Below are 24,919 nucleotides of genomic sequence, written 5' to 3' on the forward strand. Positions count from 1 at the left end.
CATTTTGCCAACACTGACTTCCCACAGTCTTACCCATCTCAGTTAATGGCAACTCCACTCCCTCAAAATGCCCAGGCTAAAAATCCTTACAGCCACCTTTGACTCCTCTCTTGAACACTCCACATTCAAACCATGGGCAAATCCCATGGCTGTTATCCACTAGTTTTTAACTTTCTCCTAACACTCTAGTCTAAGTCACCATCATTTCGTTCCTAGATTATTACTACCACTTCTTAAATGGTATCCTTATTTCCACACTTGTCCTCTTACACAGTCTTCTCAGAAACTGAAATGACCTGCCATTTCACTCAAAGAATACGACAAAGCCCTTAAAACAGCCAGAAAGACTTACGTGTATGACACCCTCTCCTACATTACTTGTCCACCCTCCTCTCCTGGTACACTCTCCTTTGTTCATTCTATTCTAGTTACACAGGATTCCTCATTATCCCTTGACTATCCCAAGCACACTCCCACCTCTGGCTATTGTTTGGAATATTCACATGGTTTTTGTATCCAACAAGTTTTTGTTCTAATGTCACTTTCTCCATGACATCTACCCTGATCACCCTAATTATAACCCCCACTATTCCCGAGTCCCCCTTAGTATGCTACAGTTTTGCTTCAGTAGCATTAACCATCTTCTAACATATTATAGATTTGTTATTTTTAGTATCTTGTTTTCTCTCATTCACATTTAATCTCCATTTGGAGTGGGATTTTTTCAGTCTGTCTTATTTACTCACATATCCCTGACATCTAAACAATACCAAGCACAGAGTAGGCAATCATAGATATTTGCTTCATGAACAAATGAAGGATTAGAGAACAATTAACTGAACAAACAGAAGGGCTGTGCTGTTCTGCAATCATAGTATCAGCTGGTCATGGGGGTGGTACTACAGCAGGAAGAATATAGCCAATGAGTGACTGCAATGGGGTATGGAGGGGGGACATGATAACAGGTTGTGAATGTAGTAACCACATTGTTTTTTCATGTGAAACCTTCATAAGAGTGTATATCAATAATGCCTTAATAAAAAATAAATAAATAAATAAAAAGAATACAGCCAATGATTCTGCTACATCTTCCTATGTTGTTGACAAGATAGTAACTGCACTAGTGGGGGTGAGGATTTAAGAATACGGGTAGCTGTTGAACCACTGTGATGTATACTTGAAACCAATGTAAGATTGTATATCAATCAACTATGCTTCAATAAAAAAAAAAAAGGAAGGCCATGCTATTTTAAATGTCAAACTCTTACAACAATTCATTACTTAATATTACACTTAAATGTTCAAAGAGATCAAAAACTAAACCTCTAAATATTTATTCTCCATTCCAGCAAATGGGCCCACTATCTGCCTAAGTGAGGCTCGATGGACCCTCTCACCTTTCTATATCCAATCCATCAAGAAGCCTATCAATTTTAACCTGAAAATTCAGCTCAAATTCATCTACTTCTCTTTATTTCCACTACTAGGACTCTAATCCAAGCCATCACAGTCTCTCTCCTGTACTATTTTGATAGCCTTCCACCTGTTCTCTCTGCTTTAGTTTCTTGCCCTCTTCAATCCATTTCCTAAATAGCAGCAGGAGTGTTCTTTATTTTGTAACTGGATCATAATACTCCTCTGCTTATCATCTCACAACATGAGTGGGCTCCTGCCTACATCCAACTCTGACTGTGCCACTCTGCCCCTTGCTCATGATGCTCTAGCCACAAAGGTCAGTTTTCAGGTCCTCCAACAAGACCTGTCCTCTGCTGCCCAGGTCTGCATATGCTGTTCTCACTCCCCTCCACTGTTCAGCCTTCAGATCATAGCAAAAAAATGGTGCTTCCGATTTAGTGTAGCTCTCATTCTGTACCTCATTCCTTGACTGTTTCCCTTCATAATTCCTAACAATTTGCTTGTTTTTTTGTTTCTTCTCCATTACAATATAAGCTCCATGGAAGCAGGGACAGCAATGGCAGGTGTAAAAAGTAGGTAGAGGTATTTCATTCGAAGTGCCTGAGAAGCACTAGCTGTGGGTCTCTCACCGTATAAGCTGTCATTCTAATACTCTTCGCCATCACGCTCCCTCCAGGCGCAGCACTTCTATCATTTCAAAAGGAACTAAAGAGAAGCCTTCATTAGCAAATTCCATTAATTCCAATGCTGTGAATTGAACTGTGTCTTCACAAAATTCTCAGGTTGAAGCCCTACTCCCAGTGTGGTGGCATTTAGAGATGGTTCCTTTGGGAGATAACCAGGGTTAGACGAACTTGAGGGGGTGTGGCCCTTATGATGGGATTAGTGCTCTTATAAAGATGGGAAGAGGCACTAGGTTCTCTGCCGTGTGAGGACAAAGCGGAAAGGCAGCGGTCTGAAAGACAGAAAGAGAGCCCTCACCAGCACCCTGATTTAGACTCCTCGCCTCCAGAACCGTGAGAAATACATTTTTGTTGTTTAAGCCATCCAGTCTATGGTATTTTGTATGGCAGCCTGAGCTGACTAAGACACCAACCAAAATGAGAATGCTCCCGTCTCACCAGCACTATAACCCAAGTGTGTCAGGAAGACACCTGATGCACAGCATTCTCTAGCAAGACTGTTCCCAAACCAAATCTGCTCCACTGCTTGTCTGATGCTCTTCTCCAAACAGCTATACTTTTGAAGGCTGAGCACTGTAAACTTCAAATACTCTTTGCTTTAAATACTCAAAAGCTATAAGATTTCACAGCTGGCGCTGAAGGGTGGTGGGCACCCTCCCCTCAGCCACCTTCCAGCCTATCCACCTCTTTGCACTAACATGGGTGGGTCATGCACACTGAGACCTATCAACAACTGTGTTTTGTTCAGAAAGACTCACTGATATTTCAGTTAGGAAGTAATTTTGGTTGGGACTCTGACAGCATATAGAAACATTTCCTCAGGCAATCTTCCCATGGGATTTCTGCCTACATGAGAATCTCAAAGGACTCTTTACTAAATAAACTATTACTTGTTTGTTTAAAAAGTAAACATTTCAAAAAGCTCAGTTTTTCCCCCTCAAAAGCTAGGCTCTAAATGTTGATTAGAATGAAGCAGCAACTAGATTCTTTTAAGACAATCTGTTAGAATGTTTAAACATTCAGGAGCTTCTATAAATCTGAATTACCAAGTCAGTTACTTCTCTGATACTTCTACCTTGGAGATTTCAAAGCACAGTCTTTAAGCTTGGTATTAAAAAAAAAAAATCCTATGTCCCTCTTATAGAGAGAAATAAGAAAAAAATAAGCAAAGCAGCTTGTAGTAGGCTATGACGGCCCCCAAGTCCAGAGTCCACTTTTACAAGAAAGAGCAACACCATGCCAAATTATCAAAGGCATTAAGCTTGGTTACAAAATAGAGAAGGGCAGTATTGTCATTGGAACAATCAAAGCTGCTCTGAAATGGGACCTGAAGACACTAAGTTCAGTGGCAATGGGATGCTCAAGCTGAAAAGACCCTCTGTATTTTAGGATCTGTGGTTCCAAATATGAGTCAATATTGCACTTAAGTGCAAAAGGGGACAAAGGGCTAGAAAAGGAAACTCTCCAAAGTACAAAATGTTGAGGATCCGAAAAAGCATTAACCTTCAAATAATTTTAATAAAGAACTTCACCTGTACAAACCCAACCCACCTTTGAGTATCCACTGTCAGTATGCTCCTCCCTCCTATAGTTGCCTATAGCAGGAGAAAGAAACAAGGGCTTACAGCTTTGGGAAAGCAAAATGTAGCTGCTTCTCATAAAAAAGTTTTAAGCCCCTGGCCTAGACATTCATTGTAGAACTAAAGGGAGACAGAAACTAGCCTCCCAACCCATTTAAAAATAGAATTCTCTAGTCCTAATCCACATTTCTCTCTGAGAGATGCAGTAACTTGTTCACAGTTACATGGAGAATTGGAAACTATGCCAGGAAATGAAATTTATGTCTCCTTACTCTTAAGCTCTTCTTAATATACCCTGCTGACTCCCACTTAATAATCAAAGTAGGAATTCAGACCTAAATAAGTAAGGAATCTGTCTAAGGAAAACCCTAGTCTCCTTAGTCTTAGAGTGAATTCCGAACTCGAAAAGCCAAATGAAGAATGTTTGGGGAAAGTTTGCCAACAGTCTAGCGGGATACTTCATACTCAGTAGACTCTCTACCACACCAGACCCTCCAATCTTATAACTATGCCTTTTCAAGTTGTCTTGCCTCATGAGTGCAAAAACAATTGTGTTTTTATATGTTTTTCCTAAGAAAGCTTAGGTCAAAAAGGAGAAACTAATCTCACTTCCCTCTGCCAGAATTCTGGCATAGTGGGACTATGCAGGAATGTACCTACTGTGGATCTTCTCAGACTCCAAGTAACCAGCAGAGGCGTGTTCCACACACTCCCCAAGTATCTGAGCTGGCAGCAACAAAAGGCATTCAGAGACCTTAGTCCTGGGACAATACCTTCTGTCAGTCAACTACAGTTCTCACGACTCTGTTTCTGCTCTCTCTTTAACTTCATACAAAAGAGTATATCACACCTATACAAGTGATTGAGAAAACCACACAGATGAATTCACACAGTAGTACAGCAATTTTGGCAGGGCACCAATTACTAACGATAAAGTATAAAAATTTTTTTTTTTTACCTCAGAGAACTTACCCAAGCACGTTACTCTTGGCATTCACACAGCAGATCTGACAAAAGGACCTCAGGCCCCAGTAACCTGCCCTTAAGACCAAAACCAAAAAGGACCAGGTAGAGTTTCTATGCAAAGGAAGTTACCTGGTAAGAAGATAAAGATAAGCATTTTATCTCTTACCTGAAGCCAAAGGTCGGATCCACTCTTTGCTATTTAGGTCAAGTCTCCAGAGGTCATTGAAGGCAGCATTGCAGCTGCTCTGGGTACAGCCTCCAAACACATACATGGACTGATTAGCATCATAATAGCATGCACCTAGAAAGAAAACAATAAACGAATAACTGATGTTTAATTTTGAAGTCCTTCTAATGCCTTACCCAGAGCCCGTATCTATCAGATCAATTATTTGACACGTCTGACACTCTGTTACTAGGTACCAACTTTATATAACCAGCCTCCTGTCTTCAGGTTGGTATTATACTAACCTTTAAAATAAGACCCAGAGAAAAGCTATGGAAATGTTACTTCTGAGCACAGTAAGCCAACTGACAATGATATCATTAAATAAGACAGTGTAATTTCAGCGGGAACACACAAGAATTCAGATTAAGAATGCTCAGTGAATGAAATTTCAGCACAGCTGCATAATTAATCTAAACCTGCATCATTATCCTCTAGGGCTAGGCAGACAGTCGTGCCAACAGAGGGACTCTCCTCCCGTTTCTCTCCTCCAGTCCTCCTCTTACTGTTTCTGTTTTCAAGTGAAACCTGAAGCACAAGCCAATAAACAGGCCTTTGTGTGAAAGAGAGTATAACAGAAAACATTTTAATCAATGCCATGAAATCGCCACATGTAAAGACCAATGTAGCTCAGTGATACCAGAAGTAGTATGCAAAGCAACTGAGAGAAAAAGCATGGAGTCACTAAGCCCCTATGCGTATTCACAAGCCATTAAGGCAGGCTCGTTGGTGCTGAATAAAAAACCAGTGCAGTAAGTAATATTTAAAAAGCACTAAGGCCTCTGAGAAGAGCCTTTTTAACTAGATGATTGTGTACACCTCACCAATGGACACCATTTGGAAGAAGAGGCAATGACGGTGAATGGGGCTGTTCCCCTAAAACTGGAAAACCAGCAGAGTCTAGACGAGAGGCACTGCAGCTGAGCTCTGCCCCGCACTTCCCATGGGAAAGCTCATTTAGTCTCTATCCTTTGGAGAAGATGACCACATTCCTTGCAGTCCTGCATTTACCATCTTGGATCTCAGGAAAAGGGCTGAGCAAAACTTTCTTTTCTACCCATTTCACCAGTGGGAAAAAAGGACCTCTGAATGTTCACATGAAACTAGGCTAAAAGAGTTAAAGGGAAAAGAAATTCAGAGATTCTATGCATGGTTTCAGCTTATTTGTCGGTCTAATTCACTTTGGCACATCACTGTTTTTAAGATTTCTTCTGAAGTCTGGCACCACTTACTCGAGCTCAGAAAAATGGAGATGCCACTGTGGCGATTGCCTCTGTGACACATGCTAGCATTGGGGTAACCCTCCTTTTTTCCTCTCCTTGACTCAGCCCACCCAGTAGGCCCTTTAAGGAATCTCTACACTAGGAAGGCCAAGTCAGAAAATTGGATGAGTTAGGAGATAATAAAAATAGTGGCTTCAGTTACTTACACCCAGTAATTTCAGTCAGTGCGAAGAGTTAATCCAAATCATCTGACCTCACACTGAGCAACAAGGGAGCTGCAGACTTTTCAAATTAACAGAGAAATGAAGGAAACTAGAGATGTGAAGAAATGAAATACCATCTAATCATCAATACACTCACACCTTAAAATACTTACTGTATTTCCAGAACTCACACTACAATGGTATATGAAAATTTAAATGATCTTACACTTTCCACTGACTTCCTCCACTTTTGAAAAAAATTATCTGTATCTAAAACAGTTTTTTAATCCACATCCCAAGGAAAGTCTATTAAGTAAAAGCCTATGAAATCCCATTGATCGTGTTTCAGATTTGTTAAGAGCTACAAATAACAAAGGATCAAGTCAGATGATATTAGATAAACAAAAAGTATAATTACTGGAGCTACATTTTAATCTCCACTAAAGGAGCTGAGTTTCAGCTATGTTGGTTTTCTCATACCTTATTTGACAGAGCTACTCCAACAAATGGGATAATTTTGAATAGAAACTGGTGCCAGGTCTAAAAAAAAATCCTTCTCCTTTTACTAGTCCATACCTCCAGAACAGAAATTAGCCATGTTCTACAGCCTCTGAAACCTTAATCTGTGCCCATTATAACAATATTTAGTAAGACATATCCATGATTATATAACTAAAAGAGTGAAGGGCTCACTATAATATCTCACCAGACCTAGAACATCAACTCTTGGTAGCTGTTTCCATTGTGTAGCAAAAGAGCACAGAGCTTTTATTTCTCAGAGGTAGCAAACATTCTTCTTCTCTATTTGGACTGAAAACCCAGGGAGCAGCCGGGCCCCACGAGGTCCTTACCACATGTATTTTAATCCTACACTAAAATAAGGCAATCAGCATTTTCCTGCTTCTCTTTCAGCAAACAAAGGTTCCTGGAAGAGGAAGGCACAGCCCAAACTATGCAAAGCTTATGCAACTGAAATGTAAGTTTCACACACTGTATTTTCAATGTCTAGCAGCAATTATCAACGAAGCTTGGAGAGGAAGGGAGTCGATTTAGGCAGCTATGTTTAGAACTCACATATAATAGAATAAGAAAAGTCATTAATAATACACTCAAATATTTTAAGCATCCCACTGAACTTTGTTTATTGTCTATTTTTATTTAAGACACCTACATGCTGGTTTAGGTGGGGGTGGGGAGACCCAACAAGTTCAATGCGTCTGTAAAAAAAAATTAAGAACTTTGAGCAAATACCAGTGCTCAAGCAGTCATTTCCCTTTTACCAAAGTTTTCCACCCAAACAGAATGCTTTCCTTTCACAACTTCTAGACCACTAAATACAAAAATTAAAGTTCCTAATATAGTATGAACACTCTGCTAAGAAATAACATTGAGAATGTTTATTCCAATTGCTAAATTTCTTCAAATTTTCTGAAATGGACTTATCTGCTCCATGAACGACTATTACAAGACACATACCTCAAGTTAGCATGTAATAATCCCTATTCAAAGATAATCAAATATTTATAATTACACACAGCAAGCAAATGGTTCTTCAGCATTCTGAATACTTCCCTACTAATATAATCTTCTCACATGCAAGGTCTTCCAGTTATTTATTTTCCATGGTGCCTGGTAGTCACTGAATAAATGTTCAATGAACTCTAATTTTGGCACTTTCAGATGTTAAGTTCTCTTTTGTTTCCCCACTTGTCTCCAGGGAAAGGTCCTGAGGCATTTATCTCACGCTGAAGAGACTATGCTGTCATGTGTCACACATTTACAAGCCAGGACATATTTGATAAGGCCTGTAATTACATAACTATGGAACAAGTAAGCTTGGTTATCTAGTCTGGACCTGCTAGCTACTGCAAGAGCACAATTAGCATGTGTGTGGAATGACCTGACCGTATTTGGAACCTAAACACTAAAATGTTTCTCCAAGCATGGTGCTGGAGACACAAAAGACTGAAAAGGACATCCTACATTAATCAAGAAATCAAGGCTTATATGATTGGTCAAGTACACTCACCAAAAACTAGGAGAACTGGCCTCATTTTACTCCCCGCCCCGCCCCGTTTTTGTCCCAGATTTTTGTACAGGCAACAAGCTGTACTGCTCGTATATCTCTGTTACATTTAATTCCACAGAATTTAGTAGATATCAACTATGAACCAGGTGTTGTGAAAGGTACACAGATGTCTAAGACACAGGACCTGCCTGTCTTCAGCAGACAACAGTCCTGCAGAGGAGACTTCACCACCACCCTGTCACTCTGCAGTTTAAAACATATTTTTACAAGTGTTTCCTCAATTAAGTTTCCAAGCAACCTTGTGACATAAATAGAACTTGCCACACTATTTTACAGATGAGGAAATGATGGGTTAGGAGAGCCAAAGACCTTGCTTCCCAAGCGTAAGTTCTTTTGCAGGCAGCCTCTCCTACACAGATAATCATGGTAAGAGAGGATAATAAATAGTAAGAGGAAGGCATGAAAAGTGTATCAAGGGAGTATAAGAGAACAAAGAAAAGAGCTCAGTCTCCATGATGGGGGCTTTCAGAACAGTTTCTGGAGAAGGTGGCTTCTGCTTTGTCTCTGAGATGGGTTTTAGTGGACAGGACCTTTTCAGTCAACTAATGAGGGACAAACAAAGCTAGGGAAGAAAAGGAATGGGAGGGAAAGGGAAAATGAAATCAGGGCCTCCAAGTAGAGGCATGAAGCAGGGAAGTTTAAAATACCAAGGAGTCTCATGTGGACAGAGCCTGGCTGCGTAAGGATGAGGCAGTTGAGTCAGGCTGAAACGTTAAGCTGGGCCTTAGAAGCCAGGTAGAATGGAAACCTTGCACGCAGTGTGCAAAGACTGAAGCTTTTGGAAAGAGGAAAAACAAGCCTGGTCTTAAGTTTCAGATGTGCAGCTCTTCTCCTGTCACTCTGGGCAGGTTAATTCTGTGTGCGGGATCATCCCACTCACTGTAGGCCAGGTAGCATTCCTGGTCCTTGCCCACCAAATGCTTCAGTGTATCCAGGCAAGACAATAAACAACAGCCTTACACATTTCCAAATGCCCTAGGAGGTAACACTGTCCCCAGTTTTAGAGATGGTTGCCAACAGTGTCTAGTCAAGGTTCAGATGATGAGAAACGAAGGCAAGGAGACCATTTAGAAAGAATTAGGAAAGATGGAATGATTAGCTCATAATGTTGAGTAATGGGTGGCGGTGGGTGGGGGGAGAAAGATGTGAGAGATTGCAGAGACAGAACAGAATCACCAGGGTTTGACTTTTGTTGAGAGAAGAAGAGAAATTGAAGAGGAATTCAAGATTTCGAGCTTATGTAATTGAGAGAATGATAATGTCATTAATTAAATTAGGGAGAGGAGAGAATTGGGGGAGGGGGTATCACACTTCTGAGTTCCACTTTTAGCTGACTAAATATGAAATGTGTTATCTCTGTGGCCATATGAGCAAAGACTTGGAAATTCTAGGTCTCAAACTTAACATGACTTAGGAATAAGAAATAAAACTGAACTCAAGGGAGAACTACAGAGTAGAGAGGAGCTACGGAAACAAATGAAAGGAATTCCTTGTTTTCACCCTATTGTGAAAACTGCCCATTTCCCTGTAACCATCCTCTTCAGTTTGACAGCTAGACAGCACGTAGAGACAGATGGAAGGAAAAATGAGAGACAGACCAAAAGACACCAGAGAGACAATAAAACACAGAGCACCTTAAAAAAAAAATCTATGGTACCTTTTCTTGAATTTCAAGTGAAGATATGAAAAAGATGTTTAAGTACAAACAAGTATCAAAACTCGCAACCTGTGAACTTCTGGGCGCTTCCTACTATGCTATTCCTTTCTACTTGCCCTTCAAACAACTGCCTCTATTTTGTGGAATATTCTTTTCAAAAGTAGTTAACTAAAATATTTTTTCCCTCTCTATCAGAAAGCTGAACTGGTGCTATCATAACTATTTACCCCCGAATATTTCCTATTCTGGCTTCCGTTTACCCAGATTTATTTGATTGCCCTTAAATCAAATGTAGGGTTCTAAAACTACAGTTGGCGCTTGACCAACATAGGTTTGAACTGTGCAGGTCCATTTATACATAAACTTTTTTTCCAGTAAATACACTGGAAAGCTTTTTAAAGACATTAACAGTTGGAAAAAAGTTATTTTCTCTAGCTTTCTTTACTGTATGAATATAGTATATAAGACATATAACATACAAAATATTTGTTAATTGACCATTATCAGGCTACTAGTTTTGACCCTTTGTGCCCAGAAGTTCACAGGTTGCGAGTTTTGATACTTGTTTGTACTTAAACATCTTTTTCATATCTTCACTTGAAATTCAAGAAAAGGTACCATAGATATATTTTTTAAAGGAGGCTACTAGTAGTTGAGTTTTGGGGGTGTCAGGCTGTACATTGATTTTTAACTGAGTGGGGGGTTGGTGCCCCTAACCCCTGTGATGCTCAAGGGTCAACTGCACTTGTTTCAAAAAACTGCCTTAGAAAAACAGTCTTCAGTCTTTAGAAACCTTGTTTCTACTTCTTATCCCGATTATGTGTAGGTAACTGAAGTTACCCCTCCCTCAAAGATACTGTACCTCATATGGGTCCTCCTGGAATTTCATTAAATGTTCTCAGCAAGCATTCATTTATAGTCTATTTAAGCTACTGTCAAAGTGTGGTCTGTGGATGCCTGAAAACACTCGGGATTCCTTCAAAACTATTTATAACAAGAAAAAGAGGAGGAGGAGGAGGAGGAGAACTGCCTTTTCCCCCGTGCTGACATTTGCACTAATACTGCTAAAGCAATGCTGGGTAGGTCCGCTACAGCCTGAGCAGGCAGCAAGGCAGGGGCACTCAACCGTTCTGGTGATCATGTGCTTCACTGTCACACACTCAGTTCAACGCAAAAAAACAAGCCAGTTCTGGCTTCACAGATCCCTGTAGGGTCTGAAATGGTCTCATAGACACCATCCTCCCTAGGGGCCTAGGGGTCACACTTTGAGTTCCACTGTTCTAGGAAGTGTATACTTAAATAAAAATAGCTCCTTGAGAGAACTGACAACACCTCAATAGGGTGGCCTGTTCTTTTAATCTATTTAGATCAATTCAAAGACAATGATTAGTTATACTTATTTCCTGAACTCTCTCTGGATACAAGAGGATAATACATGGTCTGGGGTATCCAGCCTCCAATAAGCCTCACTTCCTGGTAGTCACATACTTGGTCAATCCCTGTGTGACCAACAGGACAGAGAAGAAAAGATGGTATTTCACTTCACGGATTAGGTTGTGAAAGACACCATGGCTTCCATGTTGGCCTCCGTCTCTCTCTCTCTCAGATCATTCATTCTGTGGGAAGCCAGCAGCCAGGTCCACGTGCTAAGTAAGTAACTGCAGACTCTTGTCAACAGTTACTTAAGTGAGCTTGGAAGCAGATCCCCTGGGCCCCAGTCAAGCGTTCAGGTGACTGCAGCCCTGGCTGCCAGACTGACTGCAACCTCCTGAGACCCTGAGCCAGAACCTCCCAGCTAAGCTACTCTCAAATGCCTAACCCTCAGAACTCTGAGATAATACATGTTGTTTTAAGCTACTAAGTTTTGGGGGTAAGTTTTATGCAACAACATGGGTAAGTAATACCCTCTCCTTTCTCTCCGGAGTTGAAAATAGAGTTTTAAAACATACACACATATATGCTAACAATGAAAAACAATGTAAGTTAAGTGCCAAATTATTATTCCAGACAACATAAGCTCAAGACAGAAAAGAATTTTCTGTTGGCACAAGAGTTGAGAAAGGTTTCATAAAGGAGCTAGGCTTCAACTGAGTCTTCAAGGAAAGGCAGGCTTCAGCTAGGCAGCCGGGATATTCCAAGGAGGAAGAAGCAAGTATGGCAAAGGACTGTTCGAGAGTAGAGAGCTCTTGGGAAAAGCTGGGAGATGAAGTGGTAAATTTAGACAGAGGTCAAAGTAAAGAGGACTTTTCATATAAGACTCAGTGAAGCTTTTATCTTGTAGGCAATAGGCACTGAAGGTTTTTGAATAGGGAAGTAATATAATTAAAGCTGTAATTATGAGAACTTTCTAAGAACACCCCCTCCCATGAGCTTTCTTTATGTAGAACCAATAATAAATACACCATTACTGACCTAAGATACACCATATATCAATTTCGCTTTGATGGAAGTATATGAATCGCTAATAGAATAAAATGGTGCCTACAAAAAAAAAAATCAATTAAAATATGGTTAATTCTAGAGTAATTCAAAAACTCTAAATTATGTCTATTTGTCAGATTATTTTATTATTTTACTATTCAAATTTGTATTTGATAATCATACTCTTCATGTTCAAAATTTTTGTGTGACCCCAAATTCAGTGTTTGCTGAACATATATATACTATGTTCAAATAAAGAATCATTATAAGACTTAGTGCTAAACTATGGCTACTCCCTCAGCGGGATCCCAGAAATACCTCTCCTTTGTTTTCCTCTTACTTGATGTCAGATGTTTAAAATTCTAAGCAGAATACCTTGACCTCTTTGGAGTAGATACACTAGAGAAGTCCAGGGAAAAAGCAGAAAATCATACCAAAGTGCCTGCAATGTATTTAGGCTCACACTCTTCCCTATTTCTAATTATAAAATTAATATAAAACTTCATTTTTACCTTCTCTTCATTAAAAAGACAAAATACTTGCCTCCAAAGTAGTTTTCGGAAACATAACCAGAGGCATGGTGGGATCTGATTTCACAGTAAATACTTACTATGTGAGAACCGCTGAGTGATTGGGGTTCCAGGGTAAGGGTAAGTCCGACTCTCCCACTGAATGTTTCCTTCCTGGACAGCCTTTATGAAACCATGATAACACTGGTGGGCTACACCTAAAGACAAAAATAACAAATGCCTCAGCCTGGATACTTCACTTGTAAATCAAGTTATTAAAACTGAATCTATTAACTAACTGTCTTATCACTTTTATAAGACATAAGTTTCGTTAAGGAACTCCAAATTTCTTTGGTTTTTTCATTCAAAGAAAAAGAAACAATCACAGAATTTAAAACTGGAAGATGCAATCTTTCCATTTTAGCAAGGTTCAGGAAGGTTAAGGTTACATATTAGCTCACATTTTAACTCTGCTTCCCTTTGTCATATCATGAGGCAACACATCAAAATAATGTATTATTTACTCCAAAACAAAAGGGCTGGAGGTAATTTAGCTTTGTGGGAAAGAGTATGGTAAAATAGTGTCTGGAATTTAACAGATGTTCAGTAAATATCTATGGTTAAACCATGGCAACTAAGCACTCTCCATCTTAAATCAGGAGGTGCTAATTAGCTCACTGTGGATTATAAAACAATGAATTTATAAGTATGGAAAACTTTTTAAAAAGTGAGAGTTTTTACTATAATGGTAGTAGGTACATGTCATTATACATTTGCCCAAACCCCCAGAATGTACAGGACCAAGTGTGAACCCTAAAGTAAACTATGGACTTTGGATGATAATGATGTGTCAATGTACATCCATCAATTTGAACAATGTACCATTCTGGTGGGGGACTGTTAACATGTGCACATGTGGAGGCAAAGATTATATAGGAAAGCTCTAAATCTTCTGTTCAATTTTGCTGTGAACCTAAAACTACTCTAAAAAATGAAGTCTATTTTTTTTTTTTTTTTTTGTGAGAAGTGTTAAATATTCTTTATTTAATATCATACATAAACCACACTAAAATGCCTTTCATTAAGTAAAAGGCAACATTTTAGATTCAGCTTATTTAAATTAAATTGGCATAGTCAAAGACAAAAAGATAGTGGACATTGTCAACTTATCTTCAGCCCTTGCCTTTAATAGGCTAATGAACACAACTTGAAACACAGGTGAGTCTTGCTGTTCTTTGAGACAATGAGGGTATTTCTTCAGTATTTAAATATATTAATACAACCAGTTATATAAATCTAAATATAAAACCAACCTCTTACAGGCTTTGAGATGGTATTCACTGTCCCTGTGAAAGTTGAACATTAATAATAAAATCCAATCATATCTTTGGAAGGGGAAAACTGTGACCACACTTGCTGAACCAGAATTACTATCACGGTTCAAAAACCTGATCATATTCATCTAACCACAAGCCAATCTTATTTAAGTCAGGACTGTCCAAAAGAAACATTCTACCATTCATGATCTGATGAAGTCTATTTTTTAAAAAAGTGAGAGCTTTGTATTTCTGGAATAGTCCATTTTTTTTTCTTTTGTTCTTCTTCTAATTAAGGTTATTATTGATCTACACTCTTATGAAGGTTTCACATGAGCAATTTTGTGGTTTCAACATTCACCCATGTTATCAAGTTGCCCCCCACACCCCACGGCAGTCACTGTTCATCGGCACAGTAAGATGCTAGAGTCATTACTTGTCTTCTCCGTGCTATACTGCCTTCCTCGTGACCTACCTATCTTGTGAGTGCTAATTATAATGCCCCTTGATCTCCTTCTCCGTCCCTCTCCACCCACCCTCCCCAGCCCCTGCCTTTTGGTAATTGCTAGTCCCTTCTTGAAGTCCGTGAGTCTGCTGTTGTTTTTGAACAGTCTATTTTCTAACACATGAATGATTATTTCAAGAAACACCACTTTGAATGAAAAGTACAACCAATTATGTTACATTTTGGAAGACTGTATCATTCTTGAATTTATGCCATCTAAGTTGATCCTTAAAGAAGGATCATAGTACTTACAAATGTTTTCCAATGATGATCAATAGCCATTGGGTGAGCTCAGTTAAGAACTGGAATATATGGCCATCTTTAATGCGTGACAGCACTGCCAACTACACACTGATGAGTAAGGAGCAGATGTGCAAATGCTGAATTGAGGTAAGGCAGTAATGAATTAAAGACAGATACATACTAATTGAGAGGGGAAAAGAAGCAGTTTTGGCAGTGACTTTCCCCAGAAGACCTAACACCACGAGTACCAGGTTAGGGTTCCTCTATCTTAAAAAAAGATCAAATGGTAAGAAAGCCAAATGAAACCTAAAAGTAAATTAATATACTTGGTTAGATCACAGCCTCTCACCTCTCAATTTTAGAGGTGAAAGCACCTATTTCCACAGTGTAGGGAGCCAATCTCTCCTGACAAGTCCATTAACTCTGCAAACAGAAGCAGGCTGTGCACACCAGTGTTACCAGCTATGAGCAGATCAGCACAGGGCCCAGTAAGCAGTTCCAATGCAGCTGGTCCTTAACCCCTCAGGCTGGACTTTGGGCAACTGACAAGGATTGCACTCCCCATGTCAACCACCCCAATGCAAGGAAAAGATTTTCAGATTGATTCTAATCTAAAGGTTTTTTGCTCTCAAAACTCTGGCTGCCTTATACTCACCAGAAAAGAACAAACTGATACAACCCTTGCTTTGATTAAACTGGCCTGATCATCTTCTTTCAAAAATAGGCTCTTTCCACTGAAACAGAAAGAAGCTGAATAACTGCTATATATTAATTAAAAATACAGTATAGCTAGTAGCCTCAACATGTAGCTGTCATTGAAACCTTGCTTAGAAAATGGAGGGAAATAAATGAGACACTTATGTTTGAAAGTAAAAGGCAGAAGGCCTGTGCTGCTCAGAGATAAAATCAAATGGTAAATGCTTTTGCTATCTCCCATTTGCCACAATTAGCTACTGTAAGAGACAACATGGTATCCTCATAAAGCACATGGACTCTAAAGCCAGACTGCCTGAGTAGTGTATCTTGAAACCTCCAATTACTACCTGTGTGACCTTGGTAAGTTACTTAACTGCAACTTGCTCTGTTTCTTCACTTGTAAAATGGAGACAATAATTTTGCCTCACTCAGTTTCATCATCTGTTCATAGTCTGACATGAAGATTGTAGAGCAGTTATAATAATGCCAGACAGTAACAGCTATAGTAATGTTAGCTATTATTGTTTTTCCATATCCATCCTTATGTTGCCTACTGAAGAACAATATAATTCACCAGATCAACCCTCAAAATATGCAGAAAAAAATCTCATTTTAAAACTGCAAATTGGATTACGTATTACAGTATTCAAGCTGTTCATAAACTAACCAGGATAAAGAGAAAAGAAAAATGTAGTTTTAACTGTCTCACCCTACCTTTTAGGACAATAACTTCAAGGGAGAAAAGAGAAAATGATACTGGGAGTTTAAAAATAAATCATTCAAATAAATTTTGGCTTTCCACAGTACCTTTGATAAGTCGATACCACTGTTTACAGACAAGGGCTGCCGTTTTGTGTTCCTGGTATGGTGAAAGAAAGGACAGGATGTACTCCAAAACTTCTTCTGGCAGCTCAGACATGGATCTATTATGTCTAGTTTCCTCAACCTCCAATACTGGGTGGGGTTCTTCATCTTGCTCCATTGTCCCTTCCAACACAGTTTCTTCTTGGTCCACAGCCATGAAACTGTCATCTTCACTGTCTGTGGAGCTGGCCATGACATTCCACTCGACAGCTAGAGAGGGAAAGAAAGAAACATTAATATATACAGGCAGAAGCTTTGCAATACCACAGGCATGTACGTCTGAGCTATTCATGATTTCTTTTAGACCCTCAATATGAAATCTGTTCTTTAGCACTTTCCCACACTAGTTGGGAGCCATCTTAATCTGACAGGTACAGCTCAAACACCAAGCCCACTCCAAATGTCTAACAAATCCCTAAAGGCTTCTGACTGTATTTTTTCCCTCCAATGAAAACCAGAAGGACAGTCAAGTTCTGGTATAACAATAAACTGAGAAAACTCGTTCTTTAACAATTCCTCCAACTCAAGGATATGACTGGCAGACAGCAAATGGAGTAGCAACTAGACTCCTTTGGCCAGTAACAAGATTTCAAACTTAGAAGGAAAAGCTAACCATGGGTCCTACAAGAGTAAAAAGAACATTCTGAGGATGTAGACTAAGAAATAACAGTTTTTCTAGCTTTTACTAAGACAATTCACTTGAGGATAATTAATGTTCCAAGAATAGTATTAATTAGTTAAAATACCAAATATAAGGAAATATTTATATTAGAAAACATTATAACAGATCAAGGGGGTAAAAATCTGGAAACAATACCAATGCCCATCAACATCAGGACAGATAAATTGTGATTCAGCCACACAGTGGAATACTCTTCAGCAAAGAGCCACAGATACACACAGATAAATCTCTCAAACATAATACTGAGTAAAAGAAGGCAGAAGAGTAACACAGTACATAATCACACTTATATCAAATTCAAAACTAGGCAAAACTAATTTATGCTGTTTCAAGTGAGTATAGTGGGAAGCTTCTGGGGTGCTGGTAATGTTGTTACTTGCCTGGATAATAATGGTTAAACAGATGTGTTCAGTTTGTGAAAAATTCACCAACCTGAATACTAATGCACTTCTCTAAAGCTTACCAAAATAAGCCATTATCAAGTTACCTCTAGTGGAGGAAATTAAAAAAAATCATTACAGGAGATTCACAAATTTCTTCTCTGTGCTATCTGTATTCTCTAAATTTTCTGGAAAGAGTACAACATGATAAACACATAGAGAGGCAGGCAACCATTTATACTACTCACTCACTCTCCTGATGCTTCATTTTATGAAGGTAAAACAGTAAAATAAGGAAATGTGATTTATGTAAGAAGTGTGTCACAGGTTAGATTCTCCAGGAAACACATGATAGAACAGAATTAGGAATGAAAAAAGGTTTAATGGGGAGAACTCTTGCGAGAAGAATAAAGGAAACAGCAGGACTGGACAGGAGGAGCCATCAGATCACAATGCCAACCTGCCAAAGCCTGTCCAACAGAGGGCTTAAGAGCAAGGGGAGCCAGTAAGAGGATTCTAGTACTGGGTGGGAAGGCCAGGCTATTCTATCAACTTTAGCTAATTGGCTGGAGGCTACTCTGAAAGGAGCAGGACCTTGGCTCCAAGGCTCAGGCAGATCCTGAAGGGACTAACAGCTTTCTTTAGCTACACTCTTTACAATGGGTAGCAAGTCCTTTCTTGAAAGGACATCTGAGTTTATTATTTTCTAATACATCTATTCCCTTTGACCATACTCACCTACCCAGACCATCCACAGTGCCAATCCACCTTACAAATCCCTTCCAGCACTGATGAGAAGAATACAAAAGAATAGGAAGAAAAGAGTTATCTTGAAATATACTTTGGAGCTTTAAGAAAGATCTGAAATGTCGTAAAAGGTTAGGGGAGGGGATGGAGAGCAGAGCAAAAAACAGAAACCTTTCACCCCACCTCTACCATTCCTGCAATTCATATATTAACTATGTACATCTTAAAAAATGGAAGAATGATCACATTGCAGAAAATGAAAATATGAATCAAAACTGATGAAACTATTTCAGAGATATCTACCAAATTAGCTCATGGTACTGCAATGTGTCGTAGTGACATGGCTGCCAGAATCTTGACCATGATGTACAGCTGGTGGCTAACTGGCAGTAGAAGAATAGCCTAAATCCTCCCAGTTTGGTGTGATGAGGGGTGTGTGGATTAGGGAGCCCGGAAGAGGAAGAACAGCAGCAATTCCTTCCACTCTCCAAAAGTAGAGAACTACTGTAATTAAGTTTACTATAAATGATATTAGATAAATGATCCTAGATAGTTAGCCCCCACCAATACCACTTCGGGTGAGCTGGGTTTTTTCCTTCTATTGAAGTATGGTTGATATACAATCTAATATTGGTCTTAAATGTACAACACAGTGATTCAACAGTTACCCATATTATTAAATCCTGGCTGAGCTGTTTCTCCACATGTTCAATTTACTAGAGAAAGGTCTTTCCATTTCCAGTCCCAATTCCTATCCTAAAAAGTATAGCCACGTAAAATATACAATTTACAATTCTTCTTTGGCAAAAAAAAAAAAAAAAAAGTGCCTTCACCTATTGGAAAAATGTTACTTCCTGTATTACCTCTTTTTCTTTCCCATGCAAGTTATCATCTCCCATCTCCCATTGGTTATCTTCTCTAATGTTTATGGACTTTCCCATATTTTTTAACTTCCACTCAGCTCAAGTTCACCAAGGAAAAGAATCCACAGAAACTGACTCCTTGAGTTTGGCTGTATCATTCATATTTAAATTAAATATAACATCTCAAAAATACAGTTGTTCCCTTATACAATATCCTGACAGACTGTGAGCTTAGGGTCTGCTGCAGAACAAAACTGAATCAATGAAGACTGCAAAGGTTATTTATATTTCTCTTTTTTTCCCAAGTAAAAAAATAAACAAGCTCAATAAAACAACTTCTTGCTCTCCTTTCAAATTTTCTCAAACCACAGTTAGCAAGCCTAAATAAAATGACTAACACTCTTGTAATACCCAGTTTTAAGCAATTCTCACCATTCAACCATCTCACTGCCCAAAAAACGTCAAGCCCCATGCCCCTGAGGACATGTTTGCCAACTTGGCTTTGAGCACGGATGCCAATGAGAACACACAGGGATGGGCTCAGGTGCAATTCCTGTGTAATTACACACCCAGCACCAATTTGCACAGCACTTCATTTTTCACTTCCATGATTAGGTAATGAAACCATCACTCATACTCCCAGAGGACACAGAGGCATTCTGAAACAATTTTTCATTTTTTCATGTCAAAAGAAGCCCTACAAAACATTTCACATTGAAGCGTATCAACTCAATGAATGTGGTTTTCCTGACAGTCTTTTAAAAAAATCTTTCCCACCCTTCACATTTGTGTTAGGCCTTCTCAGTTTCCCCAAAGTGATAAAGTCTTTGAGAGAAACTACAAACCGAAGTCAACTTACTGGAATCTGAGCTTCTTGGGACCATTTGACTAGGCATCTCATCTTCCAGCACTAGAAAAGGTTTTATTGACATTTCTACTTTCAACACCCTTTTGCTAACTTCACCTTATTTTATAATAGAAATTACATCACTAGGACATGCAGGAAATAGCAGATCCTACCTTTATATGTCACTGGATGCTGTCAAGATATTTAATTGGGCAGAATGAATATACCTCTCTGGTTTCTTGACTTTGACATTGAAGGAACACAATACTGGCCTGAGAGTCTGCTGTCGGGCTCCTGAGCCATGCCCAATGGCCCTTCGGTAGATCAAGAGGGATGGTACTGAAGAAACCATTTATTTGGCTCAGTAGAATCTTTTCCTTTGAAAAAACCACTATACTACATCCAACTAAATGCAAACCAGTTTTTAAAATCCATATACCTTGCCTAAGTATAAATTAAGGTTAAGATTTTGAGACCAGGAGACTTGGCTACTGTTTCTAGCTGTAATACCATGTGACCTAGGGTAAATTACACAGGATTAAGAAAGAAAAACCTCTCTATTTAAGTAATGAAAGTTCCCGACCTACTTCATAAAGAATCTGTAAAGATAGAAGCTCTCAACAAACTACTCTGGACTTGTTGGAGAAAATTGATTAACATGTGAAGAGTTAAAATCAATTCACAGAAGTTCAAGATGGGAACGAAACTACTTTGTTATCCACATAAAAGTCATTGCTACTACAGTCAATATCATACTTAGCAGTGAAAAGCTAAAAGCTTTTCCTCTAATATCAGGAATAAGACAAAGACACCTACTCTCACCACTTTTATTCAACATGGTACTGGAGGTCCTAGCCACAGCAATCAGACAACACAAAGATATAAAAGGCATCCAGATTGGTAAGGAAGAAGTTAAACTGTCACTGTTTGCAGATGACATGATATTGAACACAGAAAGCCCTAAAGGATCCACCAAAAAATTACCAGAATAACTGAATTCAGCAAAGTTTCAGGTTACAAAATTAATACACAAAAGTCTGTTGCATTCCTATAAACTAACAATGAACTAGCAGAAAGAGGAGTCAGGAATACAACTCCATTTACAATTGTATCAAAAAGAGTAAAATACCTAGGAATAAACCTAACCAAGCAGATGAAAGACCTATACCCTGACAAGACACTCATGAAAGAAACTAAAGACACCAATGAATAGAAATACATCCCATGCTCATGGATAGAAGAATTAATATTGTCAAAATGGCCATCCTGCCTAAAGCAATCTACAGATTCAATGCAATCCCTATCAAAATATCAACAGCATTCTTCAAGAACTAGAACAAATAGTTCTAAAATTCATATGGAACCACAAAAGACTCTGAATAGCTAAAGCAATCCTGAGAAGGAAGAATAAAACTAAGGGGATTAACACTCCCCAACTTCAAGCTCTACTACAAAGCCATAGTAATCAAAACAATTTGGTACTGGCACAAGAACAGACCCATAGACCAATGGAGCAGAATGAGAGCCCAGACAAAAACCCAAGCATATATGGTCAATTAATATAAGATTAAAGAGCCATGGATATACAATGGGGAAATGATAGCCTCTTCAACAACTGGTGCTGGCAAAACTGGACAGCTACATGTAAGAGAAAGAAACTGGATTATTGTCTAACTACATACACAAAAGTAAACTCAAAATGGATCAAAGACCTGAATGTAAGTTATGAAACCATAAAACTCTTAGAAGAAAATATAGGCAAAAATCTCTTGAATCTAAACATCAGCAACTTTCTTCTGAACACATCTCCTTGGGCAAGGGAAACAAAAGCAAAAATGAACAAATGGGACCACATCAAACTAAAAAGCTTCTGTATAGCAAAGGACACCATCAGCAGAACAAAAAGGCATCCTACAGTATGGGAGAATATATATGTAAATGACTTATCCAAAATATATAAAGAACTCACATGCCTTAACACTCAAAAAACAAATAACCTGATTAAAAAATGGGCAGAGGATCCGAACAGACACTTCTCCAAAGAAGAAATTTGAATGGCCAACAGGCATAGGAAAAGATGTTTCACATCACTCATCATCAGGGAAATGCAAATTAAAACAATGAGATATCAGCTCATACCAGTTAGGATGGCCAACATCCAACAGCCAAGAAACAACAAATGCTGGCGAGGATGTGGAGAAAGGGGAACCCTCCTACACTGCTGGTGGGAATGCAAACTTGTTTAACCATTGTGGAAAGCAATATGGAGGTTCCACAAAAAACTAAAAATAGAAATACTATTTGACAGAGGAATTCCACTCCTAGGAAGTGACCCAAAGAAAACAAGATCCCTGATTCAAAAAGACATATGCACCCCTATGTCTATTGCAGCACCATTTACAATAGCCAAGATATGGAAGCAACCTAAGTGTCCATCAGTAGACGAATGGATAAAATAGATGTGGCTCAGACACACAATGGAATATTATTCAGCCATAAAAGGAAAAGAAAACCTACCATTTGCAACAACGTGGATGGAGGTAGAGGGTATGATGTTCAGTGACATAAACCAGGTAGAGAAAGACAAGTACCAAATGACTTCACTCATTTGTGAAGTATAACAACAAAGCAAATTTGGAGGAACAAAACAGCAGGAGACTCACAGACTCCAAGAAGGGACTAGTGGTTACCAAAGGGAAGGGGTTGGGGAGGGGAGGGAGGGAGGGAGGTAGAAGGGGATTAAGGGGCACTATAATTAGCAATCACAATATAGATAGGTCATGGGGAAGGCAGTACAGTACAGAGAAGACAAGTAATGATTCTACAGCATCTTCCGACGCTGATAGATGATGACTGCAATGAGGGGGAGAGGACTTGATAATATGGGTGAATGTTGAAACCACAATGTTGTTTATGTGAAACACTCTAAGGCTGTATATCAATGATACTTCAATTTTAAAAAGTCACTGCTGGTACAATATTTGATTGATTGTGCTTTGATTTCTATATAACTAGACATCTGACAATCCTCTTAGAGTAGACACATATTTATGAAAATCAGAATACACTTCACTTACCTAAAAGGAAGTTGAAGATTTAGAATGTAATCAAGCTTATTCACAATTTCAAAGGTTGAAAAAATGCGATTAAGGGAATTTACTGATAGTAAAAGGAAGCACTGAGACTTCAGTAAAGAATGTGCGGCTGGATTGAATGGAAAGCACCCACAGTCCTCCGTAAGTATGAGGGCTTCTGAGGCTTCAGAGGCAAAGCAGCAACCTTGCACTGATGTCATTATGAACTCATGAGGTTACCCACCTCAGCAACACTAAAGTGAGGAATAAAGTATTAAATCCTAATCCCGAAAATATAAAATACCACTTAATGAGGACTTACAGGAGACCACAATTATGATTCAATCTAAGATGATAATAAGCCCTCAAATATCAATGGAACATTTGCTATATGTGAAAAGTACTGTGCTTAGATCCCATGGGAGTTATAAAAAGAGGATATGCCACTATTTCCCATCAAAGAGATTAACCCAGTGAGAGCCAAAGACAACATAAAAAAAGAACACCACTGCACCACAGACCTGTGGAGCAAACGGGCTCAGAGAAGGAGGCGATGACTTCTGACTAGTATGAGAAGAAGTTAGAGACAAGCATGAGAGCTTTTAAGAATAGGTAGGATTTCAGAGAATGAAATGCGGGAAGGTAGAGGATGAAAGACTTTCAAATTACCTGTTTCTTGAACTGGTATTCTTTATCATGTACAGAACTGCCTTGAGGACAAAGGGTAAAAACTATTTTTACTTGATGGGTACTTTACCACATGCACATACAACTTAATCATTTTATCTACATTAACAAAAGCTAATAATCTGGAGAATTCTTAGTTCCTGACAGTCAATGTTTTGACAGAAGTCTAGAAATAGAATAATTCGGCAGAACTACTGTTGCTATTACCAAACTGTGAGCCATTTTGACAAGCAAATTCAGAGAGCTGTTTCCACAAAGCATTCCAAATTTCATAACAGATAACAGCAGTGGTGTTTTTAAAAAATTTAACTCATAAGTGTGTTATCCAAGTAAGATCCCCTTCAATGAAATAGAAAAATGAAATAAGAAATATTTCCCCGAACTACCCATCAATATACTTAATCATTCTTTACAATGGTTGATTTTGAATGAAAGCACTTTATGACTGCTACAGAGTAGCAGCAGAAATGAACCAGTGCTCAGGTCCATTCTCCACATTCCTATGCAGCAGCCAAAGGAAATGTACTGGTTTCGATCATTAATGAAAATACTCCAGGTTCTGAAATTCCATATGGAGAATCATGCATTCCAGGATCAGCAAAATGTTTCATTAGGTAGAAAAAGTATAATAGAACTTTCAATATCCCAATTTATATTTCGTGAGAGCATGAACTTTTAGATTTTTAAGAAAAGTTAGTAATAGTATACAAGGCATAGAATAATTCTCATTGTAATAATTTAACATATAGCAGTAATTTTAAACGAAAAGATTTCATTTTAAATATATGAATCAGAGGAGAAAAAAATGTGCTATCTGGGCTTGGAAGTTTTTTTTCCTCTTGAAAATATTTAATAAAGTAAGAAAAAGGAGGAAGGGGTCAATAACCATACTGTAACAGTAGCAAACTGTATTAACTCAAAATCGACCGTGACAAATGTTCAAAGCACACCTACCTCTCCCTCTCGGGTCCCATAACACTGAGGGCCTGTCTGCTCTCTCCCCACTTAGGACACAATAGAAAATAATAATTTTCTGCATCCA

General features: G+C 38.7%; 1 protein-coding gene across 2 annotated transcripts in view; it reads right to left on the reverse strand.

The window, feature by feature from the left end:
* FBXO42 (F-box protein 42) overlaps positions 1-24,919 on the reverse strand; it is a 96,031-nt gene that overhangs the window by 28,880 nt on the left and 42,232 nt on the right. Inside the window, exons 2-4 of one of the 2 annotated variants that reach the window (XM_073233277.1) lie at positions 16,541-16,807; positions 13,075-13,191; positions 4,812-4,946 (exon numbers count right to left, since the gene is read on the reverse strand). In XM_073233277.1, coding sequence (XP_073089378.1) covers positions 4,812-4,946; positions 13,075-13,191; positions 16,541-16,790 — 502 coding nt within the window. In that variant the 5' untranslated portion in view covers positions 16,791-16,807. Of the gene's footprint in view, positions 1-4,811; positions 4,947-12,455; positions 12,525-13,074; positions 13,192-16,540; positions 16,808-24,919 lie in introns of those variants that run through there. The other variant, XM_073233278.1, reaches the window with a different exon arrangement.

This window comes from Manis javanica, chromosome 4, assembly GCF_040802235.1.
Source record: "Manis javanica isolate MJ-LG chromosome 4, MJ_LKY, whole genome shotgun sequence".
NCBI classification, from domain to species: Eukaryota; Metazoa; Chordata; class Mammalia; order Pholidota; family Manidae; genus Manis; species Manis javanica.